We start from the raw sequence: 15253 nt of genomic DNA on the forward strand, positions 1-15253 counted from the left end.
ACAAGTTTTACTGAATAATCTCTTTAATAGGTCAATATTTCTTTTTAGATAATTAGTTTTCTCATGCATTTAAAAACATGTATGTTCCCGACTTATCAAATTTTTTTTAAACTTATTTTATGTTTTTTTTTAATTTAATTTTTATTTTTGGCTGCATTAGGTCTTCGTTGCTGTGCGCGGGCTTTCTCTGGTTGCAGCGAGTGGGCCTCTCACTGCGGTGGCGTCTCTTGTTGCAGAGCACAGGCTCTACGCATGCGGGCTTCAGTAGTTGCAGCACGCGGGCTCTAGAGCGCGGGCTCAGTAGTTGTGGCGCACAGGCTTAGTTGCTCTGCGGCATGTGGGATCTTCCCGGACCAGGGCTCAAACCCACGTCCCCTGCACTGGCAAGCAGATTCTTATCCACTGCATCACTGGGGGAGTCCCTAAAACTTTTTATTTTATATTGGAGTATAGCCGATTAACAATGCTGTGATAGTTTCAGGTACACCACAGAGCGACTCAGCCATACACATACATGTATCCATTCCCCCCCAAACTCCCCTCCCATCCAGGTTGTCACATAACAGTAAGCAGAGTTCCCTGTGCTATAACAGTAGGTCCTGGTTGGTTATGCGTTTTAAATACAGCAGTGTGTACGTGTCAATCCCAAACTCCCTAACTATCCCTTCCCTCCACCCTTCCTCCCTGGTAACCATATGTTTGTTCTCTCCCTTCCTCCCTTGTAACCATATGTTTGTTCTCTAAGTCTGTAAGTCTGTTTCTGTTTTGTAAATAAGTTCATTTGTATTTCTTTTTAGTTTCTGTGTATAAGCGATATCATATGACATTTCTCTTTCTCTGACTTACTTCACTCAGTATGACAATCTCTAGGTCCATCTATGTTGCTGCAAATGGCATTATTTCATTATTTTTTATGGCTGAGTAACTACTGACAAGGGCTTAATTTTCAAAATATACAAAGAGCTCATACATCTCAATAACAAAAAATCACACAACTACATATTAAAGGAGAGGAGAAGTGGTGCCTGCCTAACTTTCCTTTTTATTTTGAGGTCGATCCTTTATTAGTTTTAATATCCACCTATTTGAAGAGTTTAGCTTTAAAGGGATTCTGGTAACACAAATACTTTTTCTGCAGTAGAATTATGTTGAAGGATTTAAAAAAAATTCTGCCATCAGATGTAGGGCTATCTCAGTAGCTATCCTGGGAGGATTCAACTTCTTCAAGGAGTTACATAAAAGAACTCCGTAACAGATAAGGGCAGGATGTGCCAGAAGGGCAACTGAGTTTATCATCTTTCTTTCTAAACAAAGTCCCTCCAGCATGCTCCTAGGTGTCCTTCTAGTACAAGCTTATGATCAGACAATTATTTTGTTAAATTTCCCAAACATATTCTCAAGCAACAAAAATTCCTCCAACATGATAGGTTGATGGAAAGATGGAGGAGCAGCATGTGGGAGCACTACTGCAGGAAACTGCTATTAGTACTACAGCTTAGTGTAATATTCTTCAACAAAAATTAAATCAAGACTTAGGGGAAATAAGGCAAGGAAAAGAGCACTGATATGTAAACAAATGTTTGCAACAAGTATAAAATAATACTTTCCTCAATTTAAGCTATTATTAATTTTCATATTGTTTAAATGCACTAAAATCTTTGGCGTACACAAGACTGGTTAGAGAAACCTGAAACATTAAGTACCAATCATTTTAGCTGTCAGTGGTGTATGGCTGGATCTCATACTTAAGCGTTATAAAGAAAAAGAGATTTTGTATATGTCAAGAATATCCAGTGATACCATTTTGCATTTAAAATTTACTTTGATTAAAAACGTGAAATTTACCATATTATCATATAGAGTCAGTTCCAAATATTCTTAAAATTAAGTTTAAAAAAATGGCAGGGGGCTTCCCTGGTGGCGCAGTGGTTGAGAGTCCGCCTGCCGATGCAGGGGACATGGGTTCGTGCCCCGGTCCGGGAAGATCCCACATGCCGCGGAGCGGCTGGGCCCGTGAGCCATGGCCGCTGAGCCTGCGTGTCCGGAGCCTGTGCTCTGCGACGGGAGAGGCCACAACAGTGAGAGGCCTGTGTACTGCCCCCCCCCAAAAAATGGCAGGGACTTCCCTGGTGGCACAGTAGTTAAGAATCCTCCTGCCAATGCAGGGGACACAAGTTTGTGCCCTGGTCTGGGAAGATCCCACGTGCTACAGAGCAACTAAGCCCATGCACCACAACTACTGAGCCCGTGCTCTAGAGCCCGTGAGCCACAACTACTGAGCCCATGTGCCACAACTACTGAAGCCTGTGCGCCTAGAGCCCATGATCTGCAACGAGAAGCCAACACAATTAGAAGCTCGCATACTGCAACAAAGAGTAGCCCCTGCTCGCCGCAACTACAGAAAGTCCATGCACAGCAACAAAGACCCAACGCAACCAAAAATAAATAATAAATAAATAAATTTTAAAAATCATTTAAAAAAATGGCAAAGTAACTTTAAATATATAGCAACTTAAACCTAAAAAAACAAAAGTCAAATAATTAGTACAATATGAATCTTATGTTAACAAATTTCGAATCAATGTTTCTTCACTTTTATGTTGCTTTTACAACTTTTAGGCTTCAGTCCAATATATGAAGAGCCTGAAATTCCTCCCATTCTCACAACAAGAAAAAAGCTGAAAAAAGTGAACATCAATAAATCTTATAGATCTATCGGAGAATTGAGATCACAGAGCAAATCACTGCCCCCAAATGGGAGAGACAGGTGATACAGAGACTCAGTTTACCGAGACCAGAAACCAACAGAGCCAGCAACTGGTAGAAATACTTAAAGCATAACTGACTATTCTTGGATACTGAGCAAGGACTAGCTTGAGAGATGAAAACTCCTGGGGGCTCAACCTTAAAGGGGCCCCAACACTTCTGTGAGTTTTACTTCCAGAAGCCCCACTAGGTTCTCACTGTGAACATCAAATAACAATCCCCTTGTACTTCCAACAGTGGGAAGGGAAAAGTAATCATCTTGAAATACGCCCAGAGCATTTTGTTGTCCTGAACAAATGCTTACCCTCAAAGGAAGCTATTTCACCAGAGCCTAACCTATGTGGGTGAAGAAAAAAGGCTGAGAAGTGGGGGAAAAAAAGCTGAGAAACACATGTGAAGGTTACAGCCCAGGGGCAGAAGCTCACTAAAAAACTGAAACCTAGTCATAGGATTATAGAATGCTTCCCCTCCCCTCATATCTTACCACTACAACAGTAGGGCTCCTGTAAAATAACATAAGATTACAACTGAAGCCAGGCTCAGCCTCTATTAACAGATTCTGTAGGGAAACCCAAAGATAACAGAGGAGACCAAAACAATGACACCAGAGGATGTTTATCCTCTAAAATCTACAGCTATAGCAAAGAGTAAATACAACTTAACTCCTAGCCAGATAAACATAAAACCTCACACTAAAGGCCTATTTATCTCAGTTCTGTCTACCTGATACACCATGTCTGGCTTTCAACAAAAAATTACAAGTATGATAAGAGGCAAAAACCACAGTCTGGAAAGACAAAGCAAGCATCAGAATCAAGCTCAGCTATAATGAAGATTCTGGAATTATCATATTGGGAATCTAAAATAACTAAGATTCATATGCTAAGCTCTAATGGAAAAAGTGGACAACATGCAAAACAGATAGGTACTGTAAGCAGAGAAATGGAAACTCTGAGAAAGAATCTAATGGAAATGACAGAAATAAAAAACACTAATAGAAATGAAGAATGCTTTTGATGAGGTCATCAGTAGACTAGGCATAACTGAGGAAAGAATCAGTAAGCTTTAAGATAGGTCAATAGAAACTTCTCAAACTGAACAGAAAATTAAAAAAAAAAAAAGAGAACCCAGAATATCCAAAAACTGTAGGACAATTACAAAAGGTGTAACATATGTACAACAGAAATACCAGAAGGGAAAGAGAGAAGACAGAAAAGAACAGAAAAAAATATTTGAAATAATAATGGCTGAGATTTCTCAAGACTAATGATAGACACCAAACCACAAATCCAGGAAGCTCAGAGAACATGGAGCAGGATAAATACCAAAAATCTGTACCTGTATATGATATTCAAACTGCAGAAAATCAAAGATGAAGAGAAAATCTTGAAAGATGTCAGAGGGGGAAAAAAAACCTTACCAAGAGAGGAACAAGGATAAGAATCATGAGACTTCTCTTAAGAAACCATGCAAGCAAGAGGAGAGTGGAGTGAAATATTTAAAGGTTGAAAGGAAAAACCTACCAACATAGAAATTATCCAGTATCCAGTAAAATTATCCTTCAAAAGTGAAGAAGAAATACTTTCTCAGGCAAACAAAAATTGAGGAACATGTTACTAGTAGACCTGCCTTTCAAGAAATATTAAAAAGAAGTTATTCAGAAAGAAGGAAATGACATAGATCAGAAACTTAGATCTACATAAAGAAAGAGCATTTGAGAAGAAATAAAAGATACAATATTTTATGTTTTTTATTCTTAACTGATCTAACAGATAACATATTATTCAAAATAATAACAGCAAGAATAAACTGGATGCATTATAACTTATGGATAAATGAAATGTATGACAGTAATGTTATAAGAGACAGGAGAAAGGAACTGTGTTATATAACAGATATTGGTTTACTCTGTTATAAGGAACTGGCACTACTCATGAAGTGGTACAGTGTTATTTGTAAGTGGACTTAGATTAGCTGTAAATGTATACTGCAAATTCTAGGGCAACAACTAACATTTTTAAAAAATTAAGCATAATTGATATGCTAAGAGAGGAGAGAAAATGGAATCACATAAAATACTCAATTAAAACCAGAGAAAGCAGAGAGTGGAAGACAAAAACAAAGAACAAGGGGGCTTCCCTGGTGGCGCAGTGGTTGAGAGTCCGCCTGCTGATGCGGGGGACACGGGTTCGTGCCCCGGTCCGGGAAGATCCCACATGCCATGGAGCAGCCGGGCTTGTGAGCCGTGGCCGCTGGGCCTGTGCGTCCGGAGCCTGTGTTCTGTGGCGGGAGACGCTGTGGCAGTGAGAGCCCCGCATACCGCAAAAAAAAAACAAAGAACAAGGGCAACAAATAGAAAACAATTATAAATATGGCAGATTTTAATCCAATTATGTCAATAATAGATAAAAAAGATCTGACTCTGTTGTCTACAGAAACCCAAGTTAAATATAAAGACACAGAGAGAGAGATTAAAGGAAAGATACGGAGAAAGATATACCATGCTAACACTAATAAAATAAAGCTGGAGTATTACATTATTTTCAGATAAAGCAGATTTCAGACCAAGGAAATTTATCAAGGATAAAGAAAGACAATTACATAATGAAAAAGGGGCTCATTCTCCAAGACATAACAATCCCAAATGTATATGCACCTAACAACAGAGCATTAAAATATGTGAGGCCAAAACTAACAGAAGTGTTTTTAGAAAGAGACAAATCCCCAACTACAGTTGGAGACTTCAGTGCTCCTCTCTCAGAAATGGACAGATCCAGCAGGCAGAAAATCAGCAGGATATAGTTGAACAGCACCATCTATCAACCTGATCTAGTTGTTATTTATTGAGTACTTCAGCTAACAACAGCAGAATACACGTACTTAAGCTCATATGGCAGCAGTCCCCAACCTTTCTGGCACCAGGGACCGGTTGCATGGAAGACAATTTTAACACGGACGGGGGGTGGGGGGTGGGATGGTATGGTTCAGGCGGTAATGCGAGTGATGGGGAGCAATGGGGAGCGGCAGATGAAGCTTCGCTTGTTCACCCACCACTCACCTCCTGCCGTGTGGCCCAGTTCCTAACAGGCTGCGGACCAGTACTGGTCCACGGCCCAGGGGTTGGGGACCCCTGTCATATGGAACAGTCACCAAGACCACATGCTGAGCCATAACCTTAGCATATACCTTAATACTAAAAGAATAGAAATCATACAAAGAATGCTCTCAGACCAAAATGGAATTAAACTAGAAACGAATAACAGAATGATAGCCAGAAAATCCCCAAATATTTGGAGATTAAATAAACACACTCCTAAATAACACTCAGATAGAAGAAGTCTCAAGAGAAACTTAATATTTTGAACTAAATGAAAATGAAAATACAACTGTTGTATAATAAAGAACTCTGTCCCCAATTCGTGGAAGGGAGCCTCTAAATATCAGTTTTCTTGAGTGATAGGAGTGTCTTTGTTATTCATGGTGAGCTCCTAGATAGGTTTTGCCAAGGAGATGACTCAGGATGGGGCTGGCCACACCAGAAAGGCTAACCATGTGATTAAAGAGTTGGAGCTTTGAGCCACATATCAGCCTGACCTCTGGGGGAAGGGAGAGGGACGAGAGATTGAGTTCAACCACATGGCCAATTATTCAATGAATCATGCCCATGTAATTAAACCCTAATAAAAACTCTGGACAGCCTGGATGAGTTTCCCTCATTAACAATACTCTGTGCATATTGGTGTACGTCAATAGGTAAGGAAGATGACATGTCCAGACCCGTGGAGAGAGGACACTGAAGCTATGTGTTTGGGGTAGGGAGAGGCAAGGAAATTTTGTGTTAAAGTGTGAAATTTTTCATTGCCTAGGACTGGGGGAGACTGGGGACTGGGGATAACTGAGAGGCGTGGCGTTTCATTTTGAGGAAATGAAAATGTTCTAAAATTGACTGTGGTAATGGACGTACAACTCTGTGAATATACAAATTCAAAGCCATTGAATTGCATACTTCAAATGGATGAACTGTATTGTATGTAAATTATAACTCAATAAAGCTATTAAAAACACTTGCTCAAGGAAATGAAAAGACAAGCCACAGACTTGGAGAAAATATCTGCAGAAGACATATCTGATAAAGGACTGATACCACAAATATATAAAGAATTCTTAAAACTCAACAATAAGAAAGCAAATAGCCCAGTTTAAAAAAATGGGCCAAAGGCCTAACAGATACCTCTCCAAGAAGATATACAGATGGCAAATAAGCATATGAATAGATGTGCTGCATAACATGTCATCAGGGAAATGAAAAATAGAACAATGAGATACCACTACATACCTACCAGAATGACCAAAATTCCTAACACGGACAATGCCAAATGCAGGTGAGGCTGTGGAGCTACAGGAACTCTCATTCATTGTTGGTGGGAACGTAAAATGGTGCAACTACCTTGGATCAATTTGGCAGTTTCTTATAAAACTAAATATACTCTTACCACATGATCCAGCAATCACATTCCAAAAACCTGCACATAGATGTTTATAGCAGCTTTATTCGTAACTGCCAAAACATGGAAGCAACCAAGATGTCCTTCAGCAGGTGAATGGATCAATAAACTGGTACGTCCAGACAATGTGCTATTATTCAGCACTAAAAACAAATACACTATCAAGCCATGAAGAGACATGGAGGAACCTTAAATGCATATTACTAAGTGAAAGAAGCCAATCTGAAAAGGGCACATACTATAGATTCCAACCTTCAGGAAAAGGTGAAACTATGGAGACAGTAAAAAGATCAGTGGTTGTTAGGGGTTAGAGGGGAGCGGGGGATGGATACTCCAAGCACAGATGATTTTTTAGGGCAGTGAAACTACTCTGTATGATACTATAATGGTGGATACATGCCATTATACATTTGTCCAAACCCATGGAATGTACAACACCAAGGGTGAGCCCTAAGGTAAACTGTGGACTTTGGGTGATAATGATGTGTCAATGTAGGTTCATCAACTATAACAAATGTACCACTCTGATGGGGGATGCTGATAATGGGGGAGGCTATGTATTTGTGGAGGCAGGTGGTATATGGGAACTCTCTGTGCTTTTCTCTCAATTTTGCTATGAACCTAAAACTGCTCTTAAAAAAAAGTCTTTTAAGAAAAAACACAAATAAGACTGAAACAAAACAAACAAAAAGATTAAGTAGTAGACATACAGATATCTGTGACCATTAAATCTACTAAAGCCAAACAAAACAAAACAAAACAAAAACACCCACTTGCCTTGTTGAAAACCCCCACTGTGGATTTAAAAAATGATGTTTAATTTCAATATACATTAAAAACATGAGTAAGTAACAGAAGGTAAGAGGCAATGATAAGAGTAAGGGCTGGGCTTCCCTGGTGGTGCAGTGGTTGAGAATCTGCCTGCCAATGCAGGGGACACGGGTTCGAGCCCTGGTCTGGGAGGATCCCACATGCCACGGAGCAGCTAAGCCTGTGCACCACAACTGCTGAGCCTGCGCCCTGGAACCTGCGAGCCACAACTAGAGCCCGTGTGCTGCAACTACTGAAGCCCACGCGCCTAGAGCCCGTGCTTCGCAGTGGAAGAGGCCACCACAATGAGAAGCCTGCACACCACAACAAAGAGTAGCCCCCACTCACCGCAACTGGAGAAGGCCCATGCACAGCGGTGAGGACCCAACGCAGCCAAGGATAAATGAATAAATTTATTTGAAAAAAACAAAAACAAAAAACAATAACCTAATCTTAACCTTAAGAAGCAAACTAAAACCAAAGCAAAAAGAAAGAAAGGAATAATAGATATTGGGGTGAAAATTTATGAAATAGAGAATAAAATACAATAGAGAACATCAACAACAACAACAAAGAGTAAGGGCTACAGAGTATAAACAAAAGGCTGGTGGGTCAGGCATTTAGTTATGTTGTAATATAAAAATATTTTATAAAAATTCAGTCACCACTGAAGCTTATAAGTTTTATATATAATTTTGATATATCTAGAGTGGACAAAAACTTATAAAGTTAAGATGATCTTATCAGTAGAAAAGATATTCTAAACCAGCTTAGCCAAAAGAAGCATTTTGATTGCCTAATTTAACTTTGTAAAGGAGAAGTAAATCTTATAGCTGGTCTCTGTAAACCTCACAGCTGGAATGTTCTAACAGCACCTTGCAGTTTCCAGTGATCAAAGTAAGTTACTTTATGTACTAAACTAAGAATTTCATAATAGAAATAATGTAACAGCAGGGGGTGCAGTTATCATGAAATAATTACACTCCTGGGAGATTACAGGCACAAGGCTGTACCCCAGGGGTGTGATTATCCCATGATAACCGTATCCACTGAAATTGCCTTATTGCAAAAATAATCTCTATTCACTGGTGAGACATTATTCAATAGGTGATTTTTTTAAATGAAAAGTTTTTAGCTTGAATCAGCAAGTGGATTAGGAAATTGGCCAGTTTATTATTCATTGCATTCAAATTTTGAATATAACATCATTATTTGCTTTCCTATTTGATACAGTAGAGTATTTTTGATTTGGTTTTGAGAAACCTTTAGGAGTTTCTAATAATGTTAGTTAAGTGGTATCACTAAATTCAGGTCAAACTTTAGAAGGTATTAAGTGAGCAAAACCATTTAAAATAATTTATTTCTATGTATAAGTTTTAATTCCTCTAATATTCCTTTTAAAACTATAAATGTATAACCACTGTTAATATTTTAGTGTATCTCCTTCCAGGCATTTTTATTTTTCTAAAAGTATCTCTCTATATGTCTACCTAAACATATAAAGAGAAACATGAATGGAATCCATGTAATTACCTTGTTTTATAATGTTTATTTGACCAAATGTTGTAAACAACATCCATTCATTAAGAAATCTTCCTGTCATTTTTAATGGCTGCATAGTATAGTATTCCCCTGTGGCAATATCCCATAATTATTCACTTACATCCTTTTATTAGATATTTAGGTTCTCTACCTGTCTTACTATTATACACAATGCTTTACGACAAAAATCTTGGGATGTATCGATGATTATTTCTGTAGGATAAATTTATGACTGTGTAATATTAGTAAAACATAATTTAAACAAAAAAACAAGGTCCTGTTTCCCAAATCTTCTGTTGTTCTTACATACAGCTGAAGCTGATGGTTCTCAATGCTGACAGTGCATCAGAAATAGATCAGTAACCTTCATCATCTTATGTGGTATCACAGATGGTGAAAGTTACTGATCTATTTTTACCATAATCTTATCATAGAGTTCAGTGCTTTGAGGTATTCTTAGAAAAGTAAGACACAGGATTTAAGAAATTTAAAATGCTGCTTCTTAATTTTTTTTTCTTTACTTGATATATCCTGGTATACCCTCATGTGTCAATAGCTTGTCAATATAGATCAATAGCTTGATTCATATATCTATATCTAATGGCTATATGGTATTCCATTTTGGCTATATTGGTATTCCAATTAATTCCGTAATTAATTTATTTTAAAAATTAGAAAAAATTTTTTGGCCACGCTGCGCATCATGCAGGATCTTAGTTCCCTAACCAGGGATTAAACCTGTGCCCCCTGCAGTGGAAGCATGGAGTCTTAACCACTGGACCGCCAAGGAAGTCCCCATAATTAATTTTTTAAAAATACACCAATAGGGCTTCCCTGGTGGCACAGTGGCTAAGAATCCGCCTGCCAATGCAGGGGACACAGGTTCAGTCCCTGGTCCAGGAAGATCCCACATGCCATAGAGCAACTAAGCCCATGAGCCACAACTACTGAGCCTGTGCTCTAGAGCCCGCGAGCCACAACTACTGAAGCCCACGCACCTAGAGCCCGTGCTCTGCACCAAGAGAAGCCACTGCAATGAGAAGCCTGCACACTGCAACAAAGAGTAGCCCCCGCTTGCCACAACTAGAGAAAGCCCGTGCGCAGCAACGAAGACCCAATGCAGCCAAAAATAAATAAATAAAATAAACTTATATATGTAGAAAAATACATCAATAAAGTGTATGTGCCCGGTGCTATTCTAAGCACTACACGTGTATTAACTCATTTAGTTCTCTTAACAACCTTATGAGGTAGGTACTAGTATAATACCTATTTTACAGACACTGCAAACTGAGGCACAGAGCAGTTAGGCAGCTTGCTTAAACTCACATGGCTACTAAGTAGAGAGCAGGGGTTCCAAATCAGGCATCTACGTACCTCCACACCTCCAGAGTCTGAACTTACGGTTCCTTCTGTGTGGGAGCTTGTTCCTTTTGCCTGAGATACCAAATGCTCTTCTCCCAGATCCTGCATGGTTGCATTTTTCTGTCTTCTAGGTCTCAGCCTAACATCACTTCCTCAGAGGGGCCCTTCCTGACCACCTCATCTAGTTATTCCCCATTTAGTTCTTATCACAGTGTCCAATGTAATTTTAATCACAGAATTTATAAATACCTAGTACTTTCTTATTTATTAGTTTATTTTATGTCATTCCCAATAGAATGAAAGTAAGAACCTCTTCTGTCTTGCTACTGTGTTCCGAGAGCCTAGAAAAATGGCTGGCACAGAGTAAGCACTCCATACGTGTTGTTGAATAAATGAGTGAGTTTATTTTACCAACACCTTATTGACAGACATTTAGGGTTATTTCTAATCTTTACTACTATTAACCTTTGAGCATCTACCTTATCACTTTCTTACTATAAATTCCTGAACATTGAATTTCCAGTAAAACGATATGCATGTTCTTAAGGCTTTTGATACATATCATCAAATAACTCTTCAGAAAGGCTGCTGCAATTTATCAATAGTGGATTAAAATGTTCATTTTATCATACTTGCTCCAACACTGTATGTGTTTTTCTTTTAAACCTTTAGCGCTCGTTCTTTTTGTTGCTGTTAGTAGACTTTCTAATACAGATTCAAGAGAAAGCAGGTCTGTTAGTTACTAAATAAAGGGCTATCCTAGTCTATGTATAGTCTACATCCTAGTCTCCTAGTATCCTGGAGTCTATCCTACTCATTCTCTCCAAGCAGAATCAAAGTAAGACAAGGCTGAGGAACAAAGACGGCAACTGCCACTGCCTGCCCCTAGCCAACACAGGGGTCATGTAGCTGGAAGAACACCACAAGGATGGAGAAAGAATGAAGAAAGATGCAACCCCTTCCAGCAAACAGAATATACCTTTCAAACATAACAACAGATCCCTGTGACTACCAAAATAAGTGGTCAGAGATATTTGCGCCAGTGGGTTCTTCATCCTACTTTGCCCTCATTTTCTTTGGGGCTTTATTTCTTTGGGAGCTTCTCTCCCATCTTTCATCAGCTGAGTGAGGGCACGGGAGAGGGAGCATAGTATGTGGGTTTTAAGAGTACCTGCACTTAGGCATCAACAGGATGTTCTTTTGTCAGAGATTGCCAGACCAAGGTCTGTATGGCTATTTTCTCACTACTGAGCAGTTTTCCCTTTACCTAAGATGTTGGTTTTTAAACTTTTCTAAAGAGCAATAAGGATTTTAAAAAAATCAGTTGCAATATTGTGTCTGTACTTCCTCTAGCCATCCTGACACTCGTAACACCATTAATGAGACAGTGTCAAACCTGATAATGGATCAAATTCCTAAACTCCTAATATGAGAACTGGCATCTTGAATCCTACAGCCTGCATCTGGCTTGCTGGAAGAAGCCCAATGTCTAGCTATAGAAGAGGGCTGAAGGTCATATGCTGATTGAGGGTGAACCCTGGGCTCAGAAGTGGCAGTGGAAGCCTCAGGGAGCCTAAAGAGGTGCATCACAGGCCTAGATTAGCTGAGAGGTTGGGGCTTCACGCCCAGAACGTTTGCTTCAATGCAGCAGCTCTGCCTTCATATGTTCTATACACTGGGATTACGTGTAGGATTTATTTTAAAAAATTAAAAAAAGGTTCTATAGCTGCTTAAAAAATTCTGAAAATCTCAAGTTATATTATCATCCTTATTTTAAAATGAAGAACTGAAACTCATAAAGGTGAAATGACTTAAGGTTACAGGGTTAAGCAGGTTATTGCTATTATGATTCACTATGAGTTACTGTTGGATTAGTGTGGCTGTCTCAACAACATACTAACAAGGCACTGATAAATGTAACTTAAAAGTTCTCAGTTTTAGTATCTTTTTATAAAAAGAACCCAAATGATCCAAACCAAATTAGACCAATTTTTCTTAAGTAGACAATAACATGCAGGAAGGTAAATAACTTTCAAGTAGAAATTAATTTTAATATATCTAACATCTTTTAAAACTCAATTTGATTTTATCTCGGAAACAAAAAATACAATTGTTGAGGCTTTTGTCCAGCCCAGTTCTACAACTCGGAAGGACATGAATATGAGAAATAGCCATTTCATCCTTCTATTTTTAGGTTACCAACCTGATAAACTATGTTTAACACATCTGTTACTTTTCAAATCAATTTCACAGGGCCCTTGGCTAAAAAAATTAAATTCTAATATACAGCATTTCAAATTCAAAACATATGATCAGAGTTTCCTGTTGACCACCACATTTTGGGAATATAACCTAACCCCCAAAAACCAAACCAAACCAAATCAAACCAATACCCAGAGAGACAAAAAAAAAAAAGTTATTTTAGCTTCCCTTGTTTGCCCTCTTATAAATTCTAAAACAAACAAATAAATTATGTCTAGTGCCTACCTGAGCCATCAGTGGGAACTGAACTTGCATTAATTCCAGAAAGACCAAACAAAGGACATTCTCGATCTGTATTGACATGACCCCATTTGTGACATTTAATGCACCTCACATTTCGAACCTGAGAAATAGTAAACGTTAATTATTTTGGTTACTAAAATACTAATAATCTAACCCATGTTCAACTCCCCGCTCCTTAGCAGAGTTTAAGTTAAATTAGTCTTGTTTTTAAAAGATCTCCAGGGAAAGAGACTCTACAACTATATTTGGTAATGTAATTCAAACACTAAAATCTTTTATCATAAATTATGCCTAAAAGCTAAGCTGAATCCTATTTCTTTTTTCTAAAAATATTTATTTACTTATTTGGCTGCATCATGTTTTAGTTGCAGCACATAGGATCTCCCTTGCGGCATGCAGGATCTTTCATTGCGGTGTGTAGGCCCTTCTTTGCAGCACGCTGGCTTCTCTCCAGTTGTGGCGTACGGGCTCAGCAGTTGCGGCATGTGGGCTCTCTAGTTGTGGCACGCGGGCTCTAGAGTGCACGGGCTTACTTGCCCAGCAGCATGTGGGATCTTAGTTCCCCAACCAGGGATCGAACCCCTGTCCCCTGCATTGGAAGGTGGATTCTTTTTTTTTTAACATCTTTACTGGAGTATAATTGCTTTACAATGTTGTGTTAGTTTCTGCTGTATAACAAAGTGAATCAGCAATATGTATACATATATCCCCATATGCCCTCCCTCTTGCATCTCCCTCCCACCGTCCCTATCCCACCCCTCTAGGTGATCACAAAGCACTGAGCTGACATCCCTGTGCTATGTAGCTGCTTCCCACTAGCTATCTATTTTACATTTGGTAGTGTATATATGTCCATGCCACTCTCTCACTTCGTCCCAGTTTACCCTTCCTCCTCCCCATGTCCTCAAGTCAATTCTCTACGTCTGCGTCTTTACTCCAGTCCTGCCCCAGATTCACCAGAACCATTTTTTTTTTTAGATTCCATATATACGTGTTAGCATACGGTATCTGTTTTTCTCTTTCCGCCTTACTTCACTCTGTATGACATACTCTAGGTCCATCCGCCTCACTACAAATAACTCAATTTCGTTTCTTTTTATGGCTGAGTAATATTCCATTGTATATATGTGCCGCATCTTCTTTATCCATTCATCTGTCGATGGACACTTAGGTTGTTTCCATGTCCTGGCTATTGTAAATAGTGCCACCATGAACACTGTGGCACATGGCTCTTTTTAAATTATGGTTTTCTCAGGGTATATGCCCAGTAATGGGATTGCTGGGTCATATGGTAGTTCTAATTTTAGTTAAGGAACCTCCACACTGTTCTTCACAGTGACTGTTATTAATTTACATTCCCACCAACAGTGCAAGAGGGTTCCCTTTTCTCCACACCCTCTCCAGCATTTGTTGTTTGTAGGTTTTCTGATGATGCCCATTCTAACTGGTGTGAGGTGATACCTCATTGTAGTTTTGATTTGCATTTCTCTAATAATTACTGATGTTGAGCAGCTTTTCATGGGCTTCTTGGCCATCTATATGTCTTCTTTGGAGAAATGTCTATTTAGGTCTTCTGCCCATTTTTGGATTGGGTTGTTGGTTTTTTTTGATATTGAGCTGCATGAGCTGCTTGTATATTTTGGAGATTAATCCTTTGTCAGTTGCTTCATTTGCAAATATTTTCTCCCACTCTGAGGGTTGTCTTTTCATCTTGTTTATGGTTTCCTTTGCTGTGCAAAAGTTTGTTTCATTAGGTCCCA

The 15253-nt window shown here is 39.0% G+C and overlaps 1 protein-coding gene across 1 annotated transcript in view; it reads right to left on the reverse strand.

Moving 5' to 3' along the window:
• CIRSR (corepressor of RBPJ and splicing regulator) overlaps positions 1-15253 on the reverse strand; it is a 40227-nt gene that overhangs the window by 10569 nt on the left and 14405 nt on the right. Inside the window, exon 7 of the mRNA XM_082841553.1 lies at positions 13476-13593. Coding sequence (XP_082697679.1) covers positions 13476-13593 — 118 coding nt within the window. The remainder of the gene's footprint in view (positions 1-13475; positions 13594-15253) is intronic.

Source organism: Leucopleurus acutus (genome assembly GCF_964270905.1).
Source record: "Leucopleurus acutus genome assembly, chromosome: 6".
Classification (NCBI taxonomy): Eukaryota; Metazoa; Chordata; class Mammalia; order Artiodactyla; family Delphinidae; genus Leucopleurus; species Leucopleurus acutus.